Source organism: Balaenoptera ricei, chromosome 6, assembly GCF_028023285.1.
Source record: "Balaenoptera ricei isolate mBalRic1 chromosome 6, mBalRic1.hap2, whole genome shotgun sequence".
NCBI lineage: Eukaryota > Metazoa > Chordata > Mammalia > Artiodactyla > Balaenopteridae > Balaenoptera > Balaenoptera ricei.
Window position 1 is genome coordinate 47,267,147 of NC_082644.1, and position 20,684 is coordinate 47,287,830.

Sequence of the window (20,684 nt, forward strand, 5' to 3'; positions counted from 1 at the left end):
GGCAGTGTATATATTGTACATCACATGGCGATAAATTCTATGGAGAAAATTCGAGCGGGGAATGTGGAGAGGGAGTGTTGGGGGTGGCAGTTGATTGTAATTTTAAATAGAGCAGAAAGGGGGGCCCTCTGGTGACTTCTGGTCAAGACCTGAAGGAAGTGAGGTAGTAAGCCGTGAAGTTTCTGAGTAACGAGTGTTCCTGGAAGAAGGCACAGCAAGTATAAAGGTAGGAGCTTACCTGGCATTTGTGGGAATCAAAGAGGGCAGTGTGGATGGAGTGGAATTTGTGATGGGGAAGGTAATGGGAGACAAAGTCAGAGATAAAGGAGTGCTTCTTTGTGCTGCTTTTACTCTGAGTAAGAAAGGAAGGCCCAGGAGGATTTTGAGTAGCAGAGTGACGAAATGCAACATACATTTTAAGGGAATTACACTGGTGGCTGTATTGAGAATAAAACAAACACAGGGCAGGGAGGAAGCACGGGGACCAGGTAGGAAGCTATTGCAGTGTTCCAGGCTGCTTGCATTTGTGGCTGGACCAGGGTGGTAACTGTGGAGGTGGTGGACGGAGGTCTGCTTCTGGATATCTTTTTTTTTTTTAATTATTTATTTATTTTTGGCTGTGTTGGGTCTTAGTTGCTGCGCGTGGTGAGCGCAGCAACTAAGAGTAGGGGCTACTCTAGTTGTGGCGAGTAGGGGCTACTCTTCATTGCGGTGCACGGGCTTCTCATTGAGGTGGCTTCTCTTATTGTGGAGCATGGGCTCTAGGCGCTCGGGCTTCAGTAGTTGTGGCACGTGGGCTCAGTAGTTGTGGCTCACGGGCTCTAGAGCGCAGGCTCAGTAGTTGTGGTGCACGGGCTTAGCTGCTCTGCGGCATGTGGGATCTTCCCGGACCAGGGCTTGAACACATGCCCCCTGAATTGGCAGGCGGATTCTTAATCACTGCGCCACCAGGGAAGCCCCTGGATATCTTTTGAAGATAAAACCAATGAGTTTTTCTGATAGATTAGAGGTGGAATAGAAAAGGAGAAAAGTCAAAGAAGATTCCGTGGGGCCTTAAGCAACTGAAAGGTTGGACTGGCCCTTCCCTGAGTTGGGGGAAGACAGCAGTGTGAGCAAATCTGACAGGGAGGATCCATTCAGTGAGGGTGAACTTTTGATATCTGAATCCTCCCCCTCCCCCATTCTTTTCCGTCAGAGTACTTTTCCAAACAAGCAAAGACAAATACACATAAGGAATAATAGCCAGTGGGAAACAATATCTACTTCAAATCATGATGGGGCCAGTTTGCTGTACAATACAGAGCTCTGATAAAAGCCAGATTGGAGAAGAGGTGTAGCCCAAGATGCTATAGATTGAATGTTTGTGTCCCCCCAAACACAATTCATATGTTGAATTCTAACCCGCAAGGTGATGGTATTGGGAGGTGGGGCCTTTGGGAGGTGATTAGGTCACAAGGGCAGAGCCTTTATGAATGGGATTAGTGCCCTTATAAAAGAGGCCTGGGAAAGCTTCCTTGCCCCTTTCTGCCATGTGAAAACCCAGAGAAAAGATGTCTATGAGGAGACGGCCCATCATCAAACATTGAATCTGCCAGTGCCCTGATCTTGGACTTCCTAGCCTCTAGAACTGTGAGAAGTAATTTCTACTTATAAGCCACCCAGCCTATGGCATTTTGTTTCAGTAGCCTGAATAGACTAAGAAACAGGACCAAAGAAGGCTTGAATTTAAAATGCTGGCCCTTCAGAGCAGATTCTGAAAGTTGAGCCATCTTCTTCCAGCCACCAGGTCACAGGCAGGGAAGCCAGATCAAGGGTGGGTGAGAGATAGGATGTGATTCGTTAGATTGACCCCACTCACTGGTGAAAGTTATCGAGGAAATAATGAAGGCTTCCTCCCAACCACCAGGTTCACCATTTCTCCCCAGTGAAGGGGCCACTAAGGGGATGAAGTGGGATGAAAGTTCTCTTTTCCCTACAGGCAAGGCTGAAACCCAAAGAGAGAGGCGGAGACCCTTCCATTAATGCTTACTGATTAGAATCCAATGCCTTCTTTGCCCTGCACATGCCCTGCTCATCTGCGCGCTGGAGCTTGAACCCTATCTTCGAGGGCAGAAGTTGGATCTCAATGTTCTACTTTAATTTCTGAGACAGGAAGCCTTATTTTTCCTCTCTTCTTGACAGAACAGAAAAGACCACGTAATGAGAATTCTTGGGCAGGCAACAGCCTCTTCCCAATGAGGGACAAGTGAGTAAGAGAGAAGGACTATTAAAGGTAAACTAGAGTAATTAAGAGACACTTCTACCCTAATTGTTATGGACTATGGGGCCCAAGGACAAAAGGAACTTGAAAGCAGTGAATGGGGTTTGAGACAATTTGGAAACGAGACTGCATGACTCAACAATGAACAGAAACATTGCTTAGTGGCTGGGTTTTTGTATCTGACCATTTTTTCTTCTCTTGTTTGAGTTTTATATTCACAATATTCATTATCTTTGCATTGCCAAATGACACAGAATTAAATCATTTAATCCAGGGTTGATATCATTAGACCATGACTATTTATTAAATATTTCTTATAATATCAGAATTGACTTGATATTGCAAAGGATGAGTGTGGTTTTAGAGGGTCTCACTTGGTAGTTGTGGAAACAACTTTTGGGGGAGGGATGTTTTCTCTGTGTATTCTAGTTTCCACTCAATATATTTCCATACTTCTTTAAAGTGTGTAGTAAGAACTGTAAAATGCAATACCTAGTCATTTGGTACTTCTCAATCAATGTGCACTAAGATGCTATCGTACGGGGAACTAAAAGATGTGGAAGACTCATTCTTTTCCTCAGGAAGCTTATATTTAATGACTACTACAATGAACTAGGAATAATTTCTATGTTTAGTTTACCCTTTACTACCACCCTGCAAGGTAGATACTACAAGGTAGAGGTCATAGACCAAGATCACACAAATAGAAAGTGGCAGGCTGTGGGTTGGGCTTCAAAGTCCATGCTCTTTCCATTACTCCCAGCTTGCTCTAGCAAATTTGCTAGAATCTCAAAGTATTTTCCAATGATTAATGCTCTCCTCAGTCGGGCAGTCCACAGCATTTTTCAACAAGTCAGAAAATCCTGGAGAAGGTGAGCAATTTCCCCCTCTCTAGGTGTCTTGGATGTGGCCATGGTGGACCCAGAACGCATCCTTTCTGATCTGATATCCAATTCCCCGCCCTGGCCACAGGGTCAATGTCTTTTCCGCAAGGCTGGGAGCCCTGCTCAGACTGTCCATTCCCCAGCTCTTTCCGGAGGGAAGCTGACCCAAAGGTGACCTGACGTTGCTTTCCGACGGAGCTGCCATTCCGCGGGCGGCCGCCAGGGGGTCCCCGCACGCGCCTCCGCATGGTAGACGCGCGCCGGGTGCCGGTGGGGGCCGCTTTGGAGCGGCGGCGTCTGCAGCTGGAGTCCCGCGCTCGCTCGCCCGCGCGCTCGTTGAGACCGCGCGCGCTGGCCCGGGAGCCCCTCGCTGGATCCGCGAGCGTCGCCCCTCCTGCCCCGAGCTCATCCTCTTCCTCTCGCGCCGCCTGCAGCTGCCCCGGCGCGGGGAGCCGACAGGGCCCCGGGGCTGAAGGTAGAAACCCCACGGTGAGTGAGAGCTCGCGTCAAGCGGGGGGAGGTGGCGCAGCCCGCGGCCGCTCGCGCCGGGTCGCGCTCAGGAGGGTAGAGGTGCGGGGCGCACCTGGGGGCGGGTGCAACAGGAGGGCGGGAGGCGGCGGACCCCGTTTCCCCGCCCGCCCTTCGCTGGCTTCCGGGGCTGGAATCCGCGTCAGACCCCTGCCCGCGTCTTGGCTTCTGGCCGGCTCCTCCCGCGCCCTTCCCGGGTGTGAACGAGAGTCCACCCCGGGCTCCGGGGCCTTGATTTTAAAAGGTCTGTCGAAAATATCGATCTTCCTTCGGGGTACAAGTGTGTCCCCGAATCCATCCCGGGTTGCAGATGACTGCAGGGTCCGTGCTGGGCAGTGGGTGGCGGGAAGACAAACTTTTACAAAAGTGCGCCTGGGCAGGGGGACCACGTTTAGGGCGTCTTGATATTGAAGGAAGAGGCTCGGCTCGGGGCTGCGAAGGGGAACTCCGCTCCGTCGGCGAGGTCGCCCCGGGGACTGTGGATGCTTCTTGGAGGGAGAGGGTGTGAAAAGGACGTACAAATCCTGCCGAACCCCTGGGCCAACAACTGTCAAATATCTGGAATCCCAGCCCCTCCCTTTCCCTGCACTGAGGAAGAAGGTGGAAACCCTTCAACTTTCCTTTAATTGCCCCCTCCCTGCCTTTGGACCCCTCTGGAAGGGTAAAGGGCCGACTCCCGGCGCCTGGCAAGTAAGTACCAGAGACCCCAAACTCCTCAAGATCCCCCTTCACCCACCTTCCTGACCCCCTCCCAGACGTCCTCCCCTCAGGGACCACGCGACAGAGCCGATTGAGATCGTGGCGAATAGCCTTTTGTTTCTCCGCGTTTCCCCTATTGTTTGCCTCTCTCACATCTGGCGGGGCTCGGGAGACAAGGAAGCCCCTCGGGTCCTCCTCCCCCGGCCTCCACACCAGCTACCCGGCCAGCTCGCTCCCGGGAGCCCGCCTGGGGAAGGAGAGGAGCCCGACCCCAGCGGGGCCGCCCCACCCGGGCCTTGCGGTTAGAGGGCGGAGGGAAAGTTGTTCCTTCCCCGCCTCCTCGGGTGCCTGTGGCCCCGGGCGCATTTCTCAGGTCTTATCCCCAGCGCGCCGAAGAGCGCAGGTCGAGATGGGTGCCTCTTTCGGCAGAGAGTGGAAGCGAGGTTCCGCCCCAATCCGGGGTGTCCTTTGGTGGGTTCCAGGGGATTCCGATCTCCGCCTAAAGGCGTGTGGCCTGCCCGCTGCCAGGCGGCGGGACGGGATCAGGGCATGTCTGGTAGGCAGACAGCTCTAAGGCTCTGAGGTCTGCGAGTTTCCAGGGGTTGGAGGGCAGGCGAGTCGCCTTAAAGAGAATGGAGATATGCAAATAACCTAGGAAGCCTCGAGACTTTTTCTAGAAACAGGAGTGAAGTGGCTCCCTCCAGAATGAACCTGGAGTTCTGTCTTCGCATAGGGCTCCAAGTGTAAAGTCCCGACCCCCTCTCGGCATTTAGGAAAAACGGACCCGGAGGACCCAGCGCAGACGCTGCCAGGGCCGAGTTCAGGATACCCAGGCCCTGTGAATAGGTGTCTGGGGACAGAGTTTCCCTGTGAGTGCGCCTGTGAGATTATAGTGGCCCTGTTTCTCTGCCTTTCCTATCAAGTTGTTTGCTTACACATGGTGCTTATTCTTAGTGACTGTGGATTATTAAAGAACTAGGACTTAACACCTGAAACTAATATAATATTGTAAATCAACTATACCTCGGGGGCGGGGGGGAGGCGGGGGGGGGCGGGGGAAGAACTAGGGCCGAAACACAGTAGCCACTCTGAGAGGGCAGGGCCCCCAGCTGGTGCCCCTAGAGTCGCTTAGACTGAGAGGAGACTGTCTGTACACCTGTTGGAATCTATACCTGCACATAGTCTTACATATACTGGGGTTGTCAGCTTTTTCTGTGTGACTGACACCCAATCAGTCCCCTTCCAAGGAGACTCAACTACACTCTTTTTTTATTTTTTTATTTTTTATTTTATTTTATTTTTTTTAAAGAAAACTGACCTTTTTTTTAAAAAAATTATTTATTTATTTAATTTATTTATGGCTGTGTTGGGTCTTCGTTTCTGCGCGAGGGCCTTCTCCAGTTGCGGCAAGTGGGGGCCACTCTTCATCGCGGTGCGCGGGCCTCTCACTGTCGCGGCCTCTCTTGTTGCGGAGCACAGGCTCCAGACGCGCAGGCTCAGCAATTGTGGCTCACGGGCCCAGTTACTCCGCGGCACGTGGGATCTTCCCGGACCGGGGCTCGAACCCGTGTGCCCTGCATTGGCAGGCAGACTCTGAACCACTGCGCCACCAGGGAAGCCCTACACTCTTTTTTTATCCTCCACAATTTGATCTCTGCCCCAAGACAGGGGAGGGAGGAAGCTTCCATCTGAACACTCGTGACCGATGTACCCACTCAAGCATTTTAAGTAGAAACTGTGCACTGGCCTCTGCCCAGTTCCAGAAGTTTTCCCTTTACTGGACTTAGAACTTTTGAGCTTCCATTTAATAAAGAAGAACAAAGGAGACTAAGTCAGGAGGGTGGACACATAGAGCACTTTCTCCAGTGATTTCTGAATATTACCAGTGGGACCAACAAAAGAAAGAAAGCAAAATCTTTGAAGCACCGGAAGGCACTTTACAAAGATTTCATTACGAAAATGATCCCCAAGGAAGGATTCCTTTGAAATTAGCAGCAGCAGCAGCAGGAGAAAAACAAGAAGGACCTGAGTTGCTCAAGAAGTGTCTAAAGGCATCATTAACGAAGTGAAAGGGCAGTGTCTGTCCCAGTCTACTCCAGTAAGGAAAACAGGGTAATTGCAGTGAAAGATAAGCTTGTACAGTTTCTTTAATTTTAGAATTAAAAGAAAACCCTTCCCAGCATTGTAGAAAAAAACAGAAAATACAGAGAGGTGAAAATTAAAACAGGAAGGAGGGATATTATAAACAAGGCTCCATTAAACAGTCTTATCCAGGTATTTCCTTGGAATAAATTTCTGGAGATAGGATAGCCAGGTCTAAGGAGTTAATGTACTTTTTAAGGATATTTAAAATGCCATATTGTCCCGTAGGAAACTTGTGCCAGTTTAGCCTCTCCCCATCGATACATAGGAGTTTTTTTTTCCCCTATACCCCACTGAGAGTCTATATTATCACTCTTTTTTATCTCTGCCAGACTGGTGGGAGGGGAGTATCTTATTGTCTTCTTTTGAATTTCTTTAATCATAAATGAGATTAAACATTTTTTCACATTGCCTGTTAGTATTTCTTTGTGATGGTGCCAGTTTGTGTCCTTACCTATTTTTCAGTGAGAGTGTTCTCCTTTTTCTGACTAGTGGTGCTCTTAATAAAAACATCCTGTTCTGACTTCTGCCCCTGCCAGTACAATCAGACAATCTTTATTGACTTGAAGCGTCAATTCTCTTCCTTCTTGCATTGCAAACATTTAGCAAGACTGCAACCATCACTTGCTGAAGTCACTGACACGGTCCCAGTAGAGTTACAAGGGAGACCATGCAAAGGCATTATTAGAGAAATTCATGGAAAATATTAAGTGTGTACTTTCTGCTCAGTAGCTTGCATGCCCTAACTCCTTTATAGCTTGTAATGCTTTTTTAAAATTTAGAACTACTACTGATGAGTTTTTTTCTAAATGGATTATACTAACTCATTTTATTGTCTGATCCTTCCACTGATAACCCGTATACCATGATCCACAGCTAGTTCTTGTGCTGTTAAACATTTCTTCTAACTTCTGGACTGAATTTGCCTCAATTTTATCACAAGACTTTCTCAGTTTGACTACATTGTCGGAGCCCTGTACTTGGATGAATCTTGAATCTAAACAGTTTAGCAGCGTGCTGTTAAAGTAATAGCAGGAGAAGCCTTCCAAGAGCTGAACCGGGTACATTTCACCCTCTTTGATGCATTTGGGTAGCCGCAATCTCTGTGAATTCTTGCTTGAAGGTAGATGGTTCTGAAATGGGGTAGGGGAGAGAGAGGAAGAGAAGATTCATTTCAGCTAGAAGGTGAATTAATACAGATGAAGGACCACACAAGAAAAGTTAAGTAAATAAGCTGGGTAATCTAGGTACAAAATAACTTTCAAAAAGATAAAGTCTATTAAAGTGTCATGTATTATTAAATTTATTTAACAAATAGAAAGTGGCTTTCTAATTGGGAAAATCCAGTCTGAAATTCTTCCATAGTCTGACTGTAGGCATTTCATTTCAGGCACAAAACAAACAAACAAAAAACAATGAAAGGCAGATATTAAACTTTTCTGCAGCATTTTCAATGCCTTTAGATGTAAAAATCACACAGTATGCATTAGGAATGAACAGTGCTCTCTGCATTAAATCATAGGCATCTAATTCAACCATCCAATATCACCATGGATCTTCACTCTCTTAAAGTAATAAAATACCAAGCCACAAACTTTGTATCATTTTAACCAAACCAAGTTGAGAAGCAAATGGGCCAGAAATTTCATTTTTTTTTTTTTTTTTTTTTTTTACAGTAGGGAGACAGGAAGGGTTTTAACTCTATGGGAGCGTGTATAAGCTCTTTTAAACATGCTGAACTTTCCTAGAATAAACAACCTTGGCAACAAGAGGATTAAGTCATTGAGGTGTAACATTTTGCAATATTCTCTGATCCGTGTCCTCTAGCCATTGTTTTGGTGGAGTTCAAAGGTGAGAGATAGAGCAAAGCACGTACGAAAGAGAAAAGGGAAAGAGGAACAGAAAGTAGAAGTTGGAGGGGGAATCCTCCTTTAAAACTGTCTTCAGGACTTCCTAACAAGACTCTTGGTCACCCAGGAGGTGGTTGGCATCACTTTTCTTTAGAGAGGTGCATGTGGCTGCCAAACTTCAGAAACGGTGAACATTACCTAAACCACCACCAATCCAACAGAGGGGAGCCTTGGCGTAGCACAGTAATCCTTAAAACAGAAGATGAAGGAGGAAGAGAGGGAAAAGGAGATTTGGGAGAGAAATGGAATTTGAATTCTAAGATTATACCTCATTTCCTCCTGAGTAGTGCTGTGAATTTATGGAAGAAGTAGAAGCATCTCCTGATTTCCACTCGGACGATCTCCCAGGCACAGTGACTGTATTTCTTATCTTTGAGGAACCTGTCTATCCTGTTGAAATATCTCCTCAGCTCTAGGTTGCTCAGCTGGGGGACCGGAGCTCCTGACTGTGTCCACTCATCCTCTGCCATCTCTCTCATGTCTTCGTTTTCCTCCTCCTCTTCTTCCAAGCATTGTTCCAGGTATTGCAGCTGTTGATCAAGTCCGATTTGGACTTGTCTCAGGTGTTTCTCTTCCCAAGTGGATTTGAACGTGTCTTGAATGAAGATGTGGAAGGCCTGTCTGGACATTTCATAGAAGGCCTCCTTGATGTCCCTCGTCAGAGGCTGGGTGTGTGAGAGGATCTCTTGGGGCAACTCAAAAGCCTTGCTTTCCCTTAGACACTCTATAGGAAACGACTTGCTCATCCTGCTCAGAAGGCTCAGGTTTTGCCAGGTGACTCTCCTCAGGTGAACATCCAGCAAGCTACAGTCCAGAGAGAGGATGCCAGTGACGAACAGACCCACGAGGCACACTGGCCACGTGCACTTTCGAATCACATCAGGCTCGGCGCTCATTTTTTTTCCTCGCCCCCTTAGCTGAAAAATCCACAAGACTCAAGGTTGACAGTGAGTGAGGTTTTAGGTCTTAAGTATTACTTCGTGTGCCTTTTATACACCTGGGTATCTTCAGTGGGGAGGAGTTTTCTCATTCGTCATTTTATGGTACTCACGGTTTCGGCCCCTTTGCCTCTGAGGCTTTTTTGACTTTGGCTGACTACATTGACTTTGGGAATGCAATCTTGGTTTTTTTTTTTTTTTTTTTCAGAGAAGTGAGCAAAGCATTACCACTGTGTTATCTTAGGTGCCTGGATGATCCATCCCAGTACTATGGACTCATCGGAACAAGGCTGATGCAGACTGTTTCAGAAAGCACTGAAAACTGGGACTCTATACACCTGCTCACCTAAAACTATTACACAAGAGAGAGCAATCCTCCAAGGAAATATTTGTACCTGACCCTGTAGCCGAACATCTTCTCTCATTGAGTTAATCATAGACGTTGACAAAATAACTCTGATTATTTGATTGCAAGACCACTAGAACATAAAATAGGTTAGATTGTTTCCAATCTTGATAAATTAAGCTTTTTAAAAAATAATTCATTAATTAATTTTTATTTTTGGCCGTGTTGGATCTTCGTTGCAGTGCCTGGGCTTCTCCTTGCGGTGGCTTCTCTTGTTGCGGGGCACAGACTCTAGGCGCCTGGGCTTCAGTAGTTGGGGCACGTGGGCTCAGTAGTTGTGGCTCACGGGCTCTAGAGCACAGGCTCAGTAGTTGTGGCGCATGGGCTTAGTTGCTCCGCAGCATGTGGGATCTTCCTGGACCAGGGCTCGAACCCCTGTCCCCTGCATTGGCAGGCGGATTCTTATCCCCTGCGCTACCAGGGAAGTCCTTAAATTAAGCTTCAATGTTTGGATATTTTCTCTTTTTATTTGATTTTTCTGGGCCTCAAAAAAGATGAAAAACAGAGTGGGTCGTTGAGCATGGCACTTATCACAGAACAGACTAGGCCAGCTTAGTTTTCTGTTGCCATTAGGAAATGTTGAAACTCTCCAACTATCCTTTCCTTTAGTTAAACCTGAACCAGTGCTTACCACCCCCGCATAGCATTTTGTATGATCTGATCTCTTTCTTAGAAGTCCTCCAGAGGGTTGTATATCAGGGAATATTTTTCTGCCTCATTAACTTCTCTCTTGTAGTATCATGCATTTTTTTTTTAACTTTTAGATATGGTTTAGACAGTATTTTAAAACTTTAACTTAGCTGTCTTTCCTTCTTGTTTAGAGGTTCTGTGTGCTGTAAAGTTTTTTTTGTTTGTTCCTGTTTGTTTTTGAGGAGGTATTATGAGTAGGTGATCACCCATTTTAGCCAAGCTAATTCACACCTGGATCAGTATTACTGTGGTAATAATGGCTGTCCACCACTTATGGTTTTCACCCTGTTTGACCAGATAACCTTCTTCTGGTTTTGGTCAAAGAAAATTTCTTTCTCCAGGAATGTGAAATGGGATGTCATTAAATAAGGCTAGCTTTAGTTACCACCTTAAAAAAAGAAATTCATTAATTTTCAATAAAATCATTTTAGAATGGTAAGCAACCACTGTTCCATAAATATGGCAGACTTGGACTGCAAAATTGCTTAAAATGTTTGTGTCTAAATTAGCTGGCTACACCAAAGGCTAATTGTAGACAAGTGAGACATCTTAAAATCCTGGCTTTTTGGACTGGTTTACTATGAGAAGAAAACCTACTACATAATGTTACTCTATGTGCTCTCTCTGTATAAATTCTGATTTCACAGAGATATTTTGTGGGATGACTAACTTAGAAAAATAATTAGGAAAATGGGCCCTTTTACACAGGAATATAAATTGACACAAACTTCCTGGAGAGCAAGGTGGTGCTATGTATCAAAAGCCTTAAAAATGTACATAATCTTTGACTCAGCAATTCTCCCTCTAGGAGTTGATCTCCAAGAAATAATGATGGATGTCTTTTAAGGACTTAGCTGTCAGGAAGTTCATCACAGCAAAAAACTGAAAACAATTGAAATGTTCAGCAGTAGGTACTTGGTTGAGTAAACCATCCGTAGAAAACGTCTGTGCAAGCATTAAAAATTATGTTGTGGGAATATATTTGGTTACTTGGATGGATACACTTTGTAGCTTAAAAACAAGCTTACGTGGTACTATACAGAGTCTGATTTGTTAAATATAAACATATGCATATATGTACAGAAGAAATCTAGAAGTATATATGCTACAAATATTGAGTCATTATCTCTGACTAGAAAAATAATGGGTGATTTTTAGTTTTGTATTTTTATTTACCTAGATTTTTTAAGTTTTCTATAGGCAGCAAGTATTTCTTATTTAATAAGGCAAACTATTTTTCAAACAAAATATATTGAAAGGGGCTTCCCTGGTGGCGCAGTGGTTGAGAATCTGCCTGCCAATGCAGGGGACACGGGTTCGAGCCCTGGTCTGGGAAGATCCCACATGCCACGGAGCAACTAGGCCCGTGAGCCACAATTGCTGAGCTTGCGCGTCTGGAGCCTGTGCTCCGCAACAAGAGAGGCCGCGATGGTGAGAGGCCCGCGCACTGCGATGAAGAGTGGTCCCCACTTGCCGCAACTAGAGAAAGCCCTCACACAGAAACGAAGACTCAACACAGTCATAAATAAATAAATAAAAGAACGTGAATAAAAAAAAAAAAAAATATATATATATATATATATTGAAAAAAAGAGATATTATACATCTGCAATAGGATCAATACTACTTTATTTATGCAAACATTTCTGTTCTAGGGTACTTTAAAAAGGAGATGTGAATTTTCTCTGAGATTCAGTTCTAATTCAGTTGATATGAATAATACAGACTATGTGGGAGTTCAGTGTAGTATTGTTACAGCTTTGCATATAAAAAATATAGGTTTATGTATATATATATATATAAAATACATATATTTATTATTGCACATACGTACACACACAGAGTTTATAAAATGCAAATCTCTTCTGAGGGCCAGACCTTCTTACATACCTCACTTAACTTCTTATACCTAAAGCTTTTTGAATTGTCGCAGTTAGAACTGCTTGTTCCTCTTTGGGCTTCTACAGTGCTTTGTCCTCCTTAATTCTGGCTTTGTAAAGTAAATAATTGTGTAAGTGTTGATCTCCCAATTTTGTGTGCCCCCCATCTCCACCCACCCAGGGTGCTTAGCATAGTTTGTGCTTGAGACAGTTCAAACGTACTAACCAAGCTAAGAGATTGTTCAGTTGACCTTCTGTGCTAAGAGGTTCTGCCCGTGGGTGATGGAGGTGGCTGGAGATTTGGCTGTTGTCAACCGTCTTGAAGGTCCCTGTATTTTCTGCCATGTACAGTTTTGTCATCTTATCCCCCTCACCCCATATTCCCTCCCTCTATTGTCATTCTGTATTGTATCCTCATTTATTCAAAACTGTAGTTTTAGCATCTACCACATGCCAATCCCTGGGCTAGGCCTTGAAGAAGGAGGGATAAGGTATAGTCCATGATCTCAAGGAGTCTGCGGTTGAAGAAGTAGGTATGTTCTGAGTGTTTCAGGTACAGGAGTAATTCATAGGTCCTCCCTATAGCGTGTACCTCATTCCTCATGTACAATATTCATGACAAAAAAGGAAAGATGATTGACAGGCCTGCTGTCCCCTCTTCCACCATTAGAATTGCTTGATGTAGCAAACAACCATATGGAAGACCCATGCAGTATTTGGAATGCACCTATACTAAAAATCATTAATTTTTTAATCTAAAATTCCAATTTAATGGGGTGTCCCGTATTTTATCTGGCAACCGTATCCACCATGCCAGCTCCCATTGAGCTCTTAGAGCAGAACTCAGACATGAAGGCCTCTGCAGGAAGCTTTTCCTCTGCTAGCTGTCCGCCTTATGCAGAGGGGCATTCGATTGTGTTTCTCTGTGCTGGTTTGACTTGTGCACACATCCCTAACAACTGTGCACAGTCCGAAGACGGTACCTGCCACACTAAGACAGAATAGCACACACACGCACTCTCACACATAATTGCTGTGATCAGAAGCATTATTGCATGATCAGTATTGGTCATGCCTCTGTTCTGTAAAAGCCATGCCATCTGACTCTATCTCAAAATATAATTAGAAAGGTGAAAAGAATGGCAGTGTAAGGAATCGTTTTTATTCCAGAATTTGTCTGTCACAACTGCCCAGTCTGAAACTGTGGGCTGTATTTTCACATGCTAACATTGTTCCATGGTACCTGCTCTCATTTCTCTCGATCATTTCTATGTGGTCAGACTTTCCTCAGGGGGAAAGCGGATTAGCAGGGGCTGCCCTGTTGTCAATGGAACTGTGTGAATTTGACATGTGGATGACCTGGTTAACAGTAATGGGCAAGACACAATTTGTTTGACAAAATGGAGATGAGACATTTCAGTCTAGACAAGATAGCCGTGACTCAGCTCACAGGCATTTGGCATCGTATGGCTAAGATTGATAGCTCTCCGTGAAAAGGCAAGTTTTGAACCCGGGTGAGAGTAACATGTTGATCATCCATGTGACTCAGTGCATGAAAGTCAGTCATTCTGTTTGTGGGGTCAGAAGATGATTGAGCCCAGTAAGGAGCTCAGAGATGGGAAGCCTTGTGTCCATACCTGTCAGTGCTTTCCATATGGCGTGCAGACAGCGGTCACCACAAAGTCATGTGCAGCTCATTTAGCCCAGACCAACCCTGAAGCTCTAATAACTGGGTGTTTCACTTATTCCCACTGCCTCCCATATTGGGGTCCCCTCTCCCCTGGTCCTCTAGTCCCTTTCTTGGTTGTTCTTCTCTTAATGACGTAACTGACATAGAAATTTATAGTGACTACACAAGTAATACGTGGATATGTGTCCATATGGTAAAAATTTAAACATTTCAGATAAAGTGAAAGCTTTGCTTGCCAGCTCTGCCTCCTGTCATGCCTCTTTCCTCCCCTGCGGTAACTACAGTTATCAGTTTGGTATGTCCTTACTTGGTATCTGTCTCCCCACTAAACACTAAGTTCCGTGAGCGCATGTCCAACAACTGGCTTGTTCGCTGCTCATTCTTGAATGCCCACAGGGCTCACAGAGATGCAGAGACACCTGGACCACTTCCATGGGTGATACATGGCATGGGAGTAGGGGGACTTGTATGTATTTTTTTAAAATTGCCGAAACAGGTTTATAAAAATTGTGATATGCTTTGAAGTTCAAGCCTGGAAGTGTATTCCTGTGACTGTATATATGATATCATTTGGATATCATTTTTAAAATCTATGTTATAAACCCTTTGTGAATGTGAAGCCCAGGATAAATGGCTCATCAGACCTGGATCAGACAGATCCAGGTGCCTTTCACAGCACCCTGCACATAGTAGGTGCTCAATAATTATTTGTCGGATGATCAAGGGAAGATAATGAAGCCATGTCTCAGTGACAGGGAAGTTATTTGGTGGTTTAGTTCTTCTGGTGTAGAGATACGGGGAGGACAAATTCAGGTGCTAGGGAGACTTGAGAAGTTCACAGAGTGGTAGATGGCAGCTCAAGCATTCGTTCAGTGTCCCCTCCTACTTCCATTGCTTTTGTCTTTGGGATTCCCCGAGGCTGGTTAGGTCATGAGCACCATCGTACCTCTACTTTGGTGGTATCACATAGTTCTAGTTGGTTTTTTAAAAATATTTATTTATTTATTTATTTTGACTGTGCTGGGTCTTAGTTGCGGCACGCGGGATCTTTGTTGCGGCATGTTTAGTTGCGGCATGAGGACTTCTTGGTTATGGCATGCGTGTGGGATATAGTTCGCTGACCAGGGATCGAACCTGGGCCCCCTGCACTGGGAGCGTGGAGTCTTACCCACTGGACCGCCAGGGAAGTCCCAGTTCTGTGTTGTTTGGTTAACTCATACATCCTCTCCTCTAGACAAGAAGTGTGTCTTACTCAGTTTTGTATGCTTGGCACCTCTTACATAAAGACATCAAATGTTTGTTGAATAAAAGACGGCCATGTGATTTTTTTTATGGTTCTCAAGTTTGGGTATTAACCTGTGCTGAAAAAACTGAGAGCTTCCAAAATCATCCCTTCCCCCCCCTCCTCTGAATATTGCCACTTCTCTGTATTAATTGCTCCTGGTAACTGTCATTTTATATCACCCTTTTGGAGACTCAGTGGACAGACTTACCCCTGGTTCGCTTTTATGGCCCAGCTTCAGATTATGCACATAGTAACTTCCTACACAGGAATAATTTTAGCTTTTAGAAAATGACCCCAGATAAAAAGAGATTTAACGTGGTGGAATAAGTATGTAAGTAAATAAATATGCACCACCAGTAAAACCTACCCTCAGTTTGGGGTTTATCAGAACAGCTTCCATCTGAATCCTGTTCCACTGTTGTTTCTCTTGGTCCGTTTGAACCCTAGTGGGGCTTTCACTTCTGAGTTGGTGGTAAGCATTTCAGATGAGAGAGGTCACCTACCAGAATAACCCTCCCTTTTACCCACTGAGTAGATGTGGATTTCTTCCCAGGCCATATCTGAGTGTGCCTGTAGTCCGGAAGAACGAGAGTGGAGTGAGTGATGGACAGAGATGTCCTCTTGTCTTGGATAAATATTTTAAAAGGAATTGCTGTGGCAGAGATGAGGACAGTGGCTTCTTTTAATAACTATCAGTTTGAATATGGTCATAAGGTTTCCTGACATTTATGAAGAACAAAGAAAGGTATTATTATGGAAAAATTTAAGTGGGCTTTTCTTTTCTTTTTTAAATTTTTATTATTTATTTGGTTGCGCCGGGGCTTAGTTGCGGCAGGTGGGCTCCTTAGTTGCAGCTCACCAGCTCCTTAGTTGCAGCATGTGGGCTCCTTAGTTGCGGCATGCATGTGGGATGTAGTTCCCTGAACAGGGATCAAACCCAGGCCCTGCACTGGGAGTGCGGAGTCTTATCCACTGCGCCACCTGGGAAGTGCCGAGTGGGCTTTGCTTTGACTGACAGAAGATTCACATGCCCCAAATTTTAGGGTCTTTTTTTTTTGGTCTGAGAAATGCCTGGGTTTGAGGATAGTGTCTGGAATAATCTACTAGGGCTATGGGCAGTGGAGAGGGGCCTCTTTTCTTCCTGACAACACCCTTGCCCCTAGGTAGCCTGTGAAGTGCAGACTCTATATCATAGAATGTAGGGTTGGAAGGAAAATGAGAGATAGACTCTTGAGGTCAGAGGGGTAAAGTGACTTGCCCAAGGTCAGAGTGGTACTTGGGGGCAAAGTCAGGCTGAGACCCAGGTCCTCTGGCCTCAAGGCCAACACTGCAAGTCTTTCATCAGTAAGCAGAGAGCTCCCTTCGCTCTGCTTCCACTGAGAGGAGATGCCTGCCGGCAGCCATAAGAAAGGGGATTCTGGAGGCTTTCTCTGCTTTGAAGTCAGACAAGGATGCTCTAGCTCAAGCTCCTTCTGGTACTTCACAAGGGCTTTTCGGCTCTGTGAGGGAGGCATTAGTTAGCAAAGCAGGAAACCCTGAGTTGTCCGACACCCCTAATATTTCTACAAAGTTCCTTAGAATTCTACAAATAAAGACTGTTAGGCTTCCCAGATTCCTAGGTCAGCTCAGGACTAAAGTGGTTGCCCTAGAGAAACCTGGAATGGGTTTCCTGAGAGGTTTCCCCATGTCTGAAATTTATTTCTGGACTCATTTACTTATTTTCTTTGTTTTCCATCATATCTCCAGTGCTTAGCACATAGCATATGCTTAATAAATATTTATTGAACAATTAAGTATGTGTGTCACTATTTTATCTTATGAGTATACTGTATGAGATCGGTTCAATAACTCTACCTCTTGGTAGAACTGTGTAACTTTGAGCAAGTCATTTAAACTTCCTGAACTTCATATGTAAATAGGGATAGTAAGGGTACCTACCCCAAAGGGTGGTTGTGGAGATGTAAATTGCTAATAACAGTGCCTGGTACATAGTAAGCGGTCAGTATGATAGTTAACATCATTATCATCATCATCATCATTATCTGTTGCCTAGAGTGTAAAGACAATGCTAAATTCCAGGAGTACAGGAGTAGAAAAGACATATATAGTCCCTGTCCTTGCAGAGACTCCTGGAGGCAGTGATATCCGAGCTGAGTCTTTTTTAAAACTTATTTTATTGAACTATAGTTGATTTACAATGTTGTGTTAATTTCTACTGTACAGCAAAGTGCTTCAATTATACATATATATATATAGGCATTCTTTGTCATATTCTTTTCCATTATGGTTTATAATAGGATATTGAATATAGTTCCCTGTGCTATACAGGAGGACCTTGCTGTTCTGAGCTGAGTCTTGAAGGGCAAAAGCTGGTGGGAGTTTGAATTAGCATGGTGATAGTTGGTATGGAGAAGAAGAGAATTATCTAGGAGGTAAGATTGGCAGGTCTTGGTGATTGATTTGGAGTGGGAGGGTGAGAAAGAGGAAATAGACCAGGGTGGAGCCCCATTTTTTTAGCTAGGTATACAGTGGTACCACCAACTAAGAGGTAGCATATGGGAGAAAGAGCAGGCTTGGGGGGGAACAACTGGTGGGTTCTGTTATAGATGGGTTACTTTGAGTTGTCTATGGGATAGCCAAGTGGAGATGTCCATTCGGCAGTTGGATATATGGGTCTGGATGAGGGCTGGAGACTGATCCAGGTGGGAGAGAGAGATTTGAAAGTATCACTAGAAGCTGTGGGTGATAATTAAGACCATAAGAATCAATGGGTCTGTCTGTTTAAAGAGGACATGAGTGCAAAAAGAAGTGTGAGCCAATTTCAGAACCCTAAGAATAGCCTGCATTTAAAGAGTGGGCAGTGGAAGGAGAAACTGAAGAGGATGGTCACAGAGGCATGAGGAGAATGAGGATGGAGTATTTTGACTCTTTATCTGCTTCTCTGCCTAGATAACTCCTCATAATCCTTCTCAACACAGCTCTCTAAGACAGCCATTCTCAACTCAACTCTATTTGCCATCATTAATCTAGACCTAACCCCATCTTACAGATGAGATACTTGAAGCTCAGAGAAGGGAATTAATTCATTTAGGCCTAAAATCAAAGCCTCTCCCTCCCCCTTTCCCTCCTTTGTTCTTTTCTAGCATATGCCCCCATGGAACATGCCAGGTGTGTATCTGTAAGTTCTTGGCAGATGTCAACTGGATTGAAAGTTGGCTTGGTAATTTCACTTCTGCCATTTGGGGCTACAGGAGTTGGAGAATGTATTAGTTTCCTAGGACTGCTGTAGTAAATTTCCATGAACAACGTGGCTGGGACTTCCCTGGCAGTCCAGTGGTTAAGACTCCGCACTTCCACTGCAAGGGGCACGGGTTGGATCCCTGGTCAGGGAACTAAGATCCCACGTGCTGCGCGGCGTGGCCAAAAAATCCCCCCAAAACAAACAAACGAAACAACAACGTGGCTTACAACAACAGAAATTTATTCTCTAATAGTTCTGGAGTCTAGATGTCCAAGATCAAAGTGTCATCAGGGCCGGGTTCCCTCAAAACATTCTAGGGACAAATCTTTGCCTGCTTCTTCTAGCTTCTGGTTATTGCTGGAAATCCTTGGTGTTCCATGTCTTGGAGACGCATCACTCCAGTCTCTGCCTCCATAGTCCCATGACATTCGCCGTGTTTTTATCTGTCCCTGTGTCTTCCAGACGTTGCCTTTAGGTATTCCTTGGTAACAGTCTGCATAGTTATTAATAATAATAAAGGAAACTATTTATGTAGCAGTTACTAAGTACCAACTCTTTATATAAATTATCTTTAATTCTCATAGCCACTACACAATGTAGGTGTTATTACCCTTATTTTAAAGAGGAGGAAATGGAAGCTTGGAAGTATTAGATGACTTGCCTGAGATCACATATCTAGAAATCTACAGAATTAGGTTTCAAACCCAGGCCTGTCTGAGGCCACATTGTATTTTTACAAGGTCTAGGGTTGTAAAAGTTTTGGTGTAAAATCCACTGTGTGTATGTATTTCATTCCCACAAGGATTTGAAGCAGCTTATAAATATATATAATACAAGAGAATAAAAATGGTTAAAGAAATTAGAGTTGAGAGAAAACAAGATGAAGTCAGGGGTACAGTCTGAACATAAGCATGCTTGTCTAGTGTCATTATGGCAGAGAGTTGCAAATCTGTCCCTGGGCTTTCTAGAAGCAAAGGGGAAAGAAGACCTGTTAAAGTAACCACAGTATCCAAAAGATAAAACAAACTAGCAAAAAAGCTAAATCCTCAGTAGAAGCAAAGCTTTTCTTGGCACTGAGTCCTGGGGGGAAGTTGTCCTGCAGGCCTTCTGGAAGAGAGTGCTGTGGGACATCCTGGGCAAAGACCCCAGCAACTTCCTTACAGGAGTGACCATCACCACCATCACCACCACGTGTATTGCAGGGCTGAGTCTTGTAACCTCCCTCCGTGTAGGCAGATGTCACATTGCTAGGGCACAGTCCTTGCAGGCTTTCTACAGGGGCTTGTTGACTTTCCTCATGTTGAGCTACAGAAGGAGTTCATTAGTTCTGGATTGGGACAGTGTTTCTTCATCAGGGCTCAAAGGGGGGAAAAGGGTAGTCACACATGTTGGCATTCTCAGGGTGTTCAGTGTGGAGAGACTGCCCTGACATTTCCAGAGTCCCTGCCCAGATCCAATCCTGCGTTTCCTATTATATGTACAGAGGAACTTTGGGGAAAACTATTTGCAGGCCTGACTCTCCTCCATTTAGTCAGAACTGGGAAAACAAGCTATTTTGTCAGATTGACCCAGTGCCATAAACAAAAGTGAAGTGTGTGCTGGACTTCCACATGGTCGTGGGCTTGATTTGCTGTACTCCTCTAAGGGCGGTCGTCCTGGATATGGGAATCCAAGGACGACCGCATTTTACTCTGCATTGCGGGGACTTTTTTCTCTCCTGAAAGAGCTTCTTCGTAAGTTGGATAGCTTAAAATTCAAAGTGAAGACAGCCTTGTGTCCCCAAATATTATAGATAATTAAATGTTAAGACATCTTCTTGGGACTATTAATTTTGCAAACTCAAGCATTTTTTATTTAAGAAAAGAACTCACATATGGGTGGCCTCCGAGTTAAAACTTTGTATTTCCAGGAGTGATGCAGTTAAGAGAGCAGAAATTGGCATTGCCCTATACCCATCCCCATTGGGAGAGTGCAGTAACACTCATTGCCAAATGTGATAAAACAGTTTCTCATGAATGGTCCATGGGACAAAGAATGCTGTAATTATCTATTGCCTATAATTTCATCCATCCATCCATTCATCCACCCATCCATCTATTCATCTTTGAGAATATGATGCCTGAAACAAGAC

The 20,684-nt window shown here is 44.7% G+C and overlaps 2 protein-coding genes across 4 annotated transcripts in view; one reads left to right on the forward strand and one right to left on the reverse strand.

Annotated features, from left to right (window-relative positions):
* The first annotated feature begins 3,418 nt into the window (after positions 1 to 3,418).
* Positions 3,419 to 20,684, forward strand: part of MOB3B (MOB kinase activator 3B) — a 225,480-nt gene continuing 208,214 nt past the window's right edge. For all 3 annotated transcript variants that reach the window (XM_059924630.1, XM_059924633.1, XM_059924634.1), the window contains exon 1: positions 3,419 to 3,633. The gene's annotated coding sequence lies outside the window, so the exon portion shown is untranslated. The remainder of the gene's footprint in view (positions 3,634 to 20,684) is intronic.
* On the reverse strand, positions 8,693 to 9,319 carry IFNK (interferon kappa). Its single transcript, XM_059926362.1, has one exon. It carries the CDS (start codon positions 9,317 to 9,319, stop codon positions 8,693 to 8,695), a length of 627 nt encoding a protein of 208 aa, XP_059782345.1.

Bases quoted from the DNA above. Each gene is read 5' to 3' on its own strand.
- IFNK (XM_059926362.1), bottom strand. From the start codon at position 9,319: ATGAGCGCCGAGCCTGATGTGATTCGAAAGTGCACGTGGCCAGTGTGC.